Source organism: Myotis davidii, unplaced genomic scaffold (genome assembly GCF_000327345.1).
Source record: "Myotis davidii unplaced genomic scaffold, ASM32734v1 scaffold737, whole genome shotgun sequence".
NCBI classification, from domain to species: Eukaryota; Metazoa; Chordata; class Mammalia; order Chiroptera; family Vespertilionidae; genus Myotis; species Myotis davidii.
This window is the reverse complement of record NW_006287914.1, coordinates 19085-23351: the sequence shown is the minus strand read 5'-3', so window position 1 is coordinate 23351 and position 4267 is coordinate 19085. Positions and strand designations below refer to the sequence as shown.

Genomic DNA, 4267 nt, shown 5'->3' with positions numbered 1-4267 from the left:
CCTGCGGGTCTGAGTCCTCCAGGGCCCGGCTTCCTTTTCTGTGCTGTGGTTTGCCAGGAACCTTGGCCTTGGACTTGGAAGCACCGACGCGACACACTGATGACTGGGTCCCACGCCCAGCCAAAGCTTTCTGCTGCTCGCCCGGCATCTGAAGTCTGCTCTGTGCACACGGTAGCCCGGGGAGAGCGCTCTGCTTTCCCTGCGGTTGGAGCCTGAAGCGGGGCCCGGTGCTTCCTTGATTCCTTAAGTTGACACCCCAGGTCTTGCCCAGGGAACAGAAACTGGCCGCGGTTTGGGAAACAACTGCTCCAGCCATCCCGGAGCAGGGACCATAGAATGGAATATCAGACCTCTCTCCCCTTGGCGGTCCATCTGCCATCGTTTCCCTGGAGATTTTGGGGGCCAACTTTTCTGGTCAGATAGTGAAGACCCACAAAACAGATCTGGGACCACCCTCAGCCCCTGGTTCTTCTGCACAAACTCAAGTTGGATAAAAGCAACTCCCCTAAATGCTGCAGAGCAATTCAGCCCCGCCCCCTGGCATATTCAAGAGAACAACGAGCCCATGGGATATTTTTCATTACCAACGAAAAACAACTTCCCGTATCAAAATAGCCTGTCCCAGCCCAGCCCAGTCAACTTCTGTAACCTGCTGCCTGAGCTGGGCCGGAACTGACTGTTCACAGCCTCACACCTGGGAGCCTGCACGCTCACAGGGGGTGGGCTCTGCTCACAGGGGGTGGGCTCTGCTCGCAGGGGGCGGGCTCTGCTCACAGGGGGTGGGCTCTGCTCACAGCGGGTGGGGCTCTGCACTCAGGTCTCCCTGGGAGGCTTTGCCAGGGGAGGCTGCAGCTCCAGGAAGCACCTTAGTGAGGGGTCAGGGACAGTGGCGGGGCACAGCCTCCGCATTGCAAGGGAGTAATGGAGATTCAGCCCCATAGCTCAGAGGCTCCTCGCAAGAAGGAGAATTGTTAAGGGGCACAGGGAGCCCCTCGGGCGCACCCGCCATGGGGCAGATGGTCAAGGACTCAACTCCTGACTTCAACCTGAAGTATGGAAAGAGGGTCCCGGAGAAGGAAGCCCGTGGGAAGGAGAAAATGTGGGAGCCTTCCGTCATGTCGTAGAAGGAGACGTCCCCTTCGCTGTAGTCCAGGAACACCCCCACCCTGCGCGGAAGCTGCCTCAGGGGTAAAGAAGTGGGATCCTTAGTGCAGGGACAAAATCCAGCTTCAAACTGCCCCACAACCCAGAACCCCTTTTCTGGGGACTCTGTGTACCAGCCGGTCCTTTTCACATCTTCCCGGCAGACCCCCAGAACCCACTCACTTCCGTCCCCATTGGGGACCTCCACCTCCCAGTGACAGCGCCCTGCTGTGATGCCCTCCAGGCCCAACACGCTGCCGCTGCCGCCAGAATCCTCACAGGTCTCCTTCAAGGTCACTCTCCTCCTCTCATGAGAGACAACAAGGCTGGAATCCACAGAGCCTGGGTCCAGAGTGACAGACCCTGCAGAGAGAGGGCCACTCATGCAAGGCCTCCCCACCCCAACAAGGGCACACCTCCCCGTCCCCACACACTTAGCTGCAAAGGCCGGGGGGTGGGGGTGGGGGGCAGCCTCTTGAGAGGAGCGCCTTGTGATGCAAGCCCATGGCCCTCCAAGCAGGAGGAGGAATCACAGGACCTATTCGGGGTTGGTTATGTCTCAGGCCCTTGAGGCCCAGCCTGGACTCCACGGGTGAGGGATATCTATTCAGCACCCAATACCAGCCACGCCCCAGCCCCAGCTCTGTGCTATCACCTTCGCCACCCAGCCCGCCGCCACTGCTGGGGCCACTATCTGTCCCACCAGAGGACTGAAGGAGAGGCCCGAAGTCGTGGGGCAGCAGGAGGAGCACCCAGAAAAAACACACTCACTCACAGGCCGGGAACTTCTCCTGCCGCCAATCTGCAAGAGAACAGGCACAGGTCAGGGACCTCAGAGACCGGAAGCATACTGAGGCAGGCATACGGGGGAAATTGTTTCTGGAACATTCAGCTGATGCATCTATTTCCTTTTATACATGCAAACACACACACATGCACACACACACAGATGCACACATACACACGCGCACACATAAATGCATGCACACACATATGCACACACATGCACGTGGAGCCACCATGCTACCACCTTCCCGTGAAAGCCTAACGCTCAGGACTCAGAGTCTGGAGACCGACCTGCGCAGAAAGGCCCAGACTCAGTATCTAAGTTGCTTTCTCAAGTCCCAAGCCACACAGCCATCCTGAAAGCCAGGTTTTCCTCTAAAGAACTGGGAGATCGAAATGTCCATTTACAAGTGAAAAACGGATTGAGCTGAACTCAGGGTGCCCCTCAGCCACAAGAACAGTGAATACCACTGACTGGGTGACCCCAGCCCTCAGTGAAGAGAACTGGGGCTACAGGTCAGAGAAATCTTGCCCAGTCCGAGGCAATGGAGGGGGTTCTAAGGAAGGGAGAGGGGTTCAAAGCAGGAAAGACATGCATTCAGTAAGAGGACAGACACTAACAAATCTTCTTCCCCTTCTCATGGGTAGTGAAAGCAACTGTACCAGAAACCTGCATGGTCTGGACCCCAGACTGAGAACACCTGCTTTAAAGCAACCACCTCCTCACAGCCAAGGAGGCTGAGGGAGGAACCAGCATAGATGGAGCTCAGAGCATCAGGAAGCCGACACCAATCTCTCAGAGGACCAGGAAGAAACAGAAAACAAAGCTAGATCCAAAAACAGGAGGGATTTCAGGGCAAGAAGGACCCAAAACCAAGGACCCTTAGGAAGACCTGAGTCCTACCCAGGCAGGCAGGGTTTCTGAAACCTAGAGAGAGATGGCGAATGGGCACTGTGTTCCCGGCCTGCGATCTCTCCTCACCACCCCTCCGCCCTCAGGACAACAAGGTGAGCTCAGCAGTGCCGCTAGCCTGGGGGAACCTGCGGTGGGGGCAGGTGTGTGTTCCCAGGGAGGAGTCCTGGCGCCCTTCAGATGGCGGCCACAAAAGTGACAGGAGAGCAGGAGCGCCCACCCCATCCTGGGGTACGGTCCACTGACAGAGAAGGGGGCAGGGTCGAGGCTGGGGAGGTGAATCCACAGGAAACTGAGTCACTTACCTGCATACAGCTGGGCCTTCCTCCAGGCTGAAAGGGAACACACCTGGTGAGACCTTGGCCACAACACCCTGCACAGCGGGAACCCCCAGGGGAGATGGCCTACAGGGAAGTGCCCGGCAGGGGTTGAGGGAAACCCCGTGGCAGGTGGGCTGCGGCTGTGCGGCCTCTGGCCAGTCACCTAGCTGCTCTGAGCCAAAACAACCTCAGAAACTCCCGTTTCACTTGCTACTACTCACCGTTGCTATTCAGGTGAAAAGGTACACTATGTGTGGAAATATTTTAGGAAATAAAATATAAATTATTCTGTAATTGTAAGACAGCACTTTCATATCCAATCTTTTTCTGACAAAGGTATATTGGAAAATAACTCAAAATGGGAATTAACTTAAGGACGGGGATGTGAGGTGAGATCTGGGCTAAAGTGGCCAACCTTCCTCATAGAGATAGTTTCTACAGGTAACCAGCACGGCCCCTTTCCGGGCGCGGACACCCATCTGGCACCGTCCCCTGAGTGGTCAGTGACTTTTTCTGTTAATCCTCAATGTTGGTGGGGGGGAAAAGGAGAGACATTGGTTGCCTCCAGATGCGCCCAAATCGGGCCAGGGATCAACCCGACAACCCAGGTAGGCGCCCTTGATCAGGAATTGAACCTGCGATCCTTTGGTGGGAGAGCCAATGTTCTAACCACTGAACACACCGGCCAGGGCTCCCCCAATCGCATTTGCTCAGCACCCGCAGGAAGTGGAGAAAACAGACTCTCTGAGCGGTGTTTCGGGGAAGGCAGGAGCTCACGATCCTACCCTAATGACCCCACTTATTTGCATGGCCCTTTCCAGGTGCTGACCAGCTCCGCACTGAAGGCTGTCCAGGGTGGTCAGGGCTGGAATGAGACCAGGTGCCTGGCAGACCCCAGCCGCCATCACGCCCGGTTCCCCAGCACTGGGTGGAGAACAGCAGCAACCCGGTCGGTCAGGGAAGCCGGGGAGCAGGGGGCTGCCTCCCACCAGCTCCCATGTCTGCCCCACGGAAGGGGGCCACACGTGGGTGCCCAGACAGAAGCCGGGAGAGGGACACTAGGGCAGCGGAAGTCGGTGGAGTCACTCACCAGCCAGGTACATGC

The 4267-nt window shown here is 57.1% G+C and overlaps 1 protein-coding gene across 1 annotated transcript; it reads right to left on the bottom strand.

The window, feature by feature from the left end:
• Positions 1-6: 6 nt before the first annotated feature.
• Positions 7-4265, bottom strand: LOC102771712 (butyrophilin subfamily 1 member A1). The gene is made up of 4 exons (XM_006759722.2): positions 4253-4265; positions 3148-3174; positions 1919-1945; positions 7-1506 (listed from the first exon to the last, which is right to left on the bottom strand). Exons 1-4 carry the CDS (start codon positions 4263-4265, stop codon positions 878-880), a joined length of 696 nt encoding a protein of 231 aa, XP_006759785.1. The 3' UTR covers positions 7-877.
• Between the last annotated feature and the right edge of the window lie 2 nt (positions 4266-4267).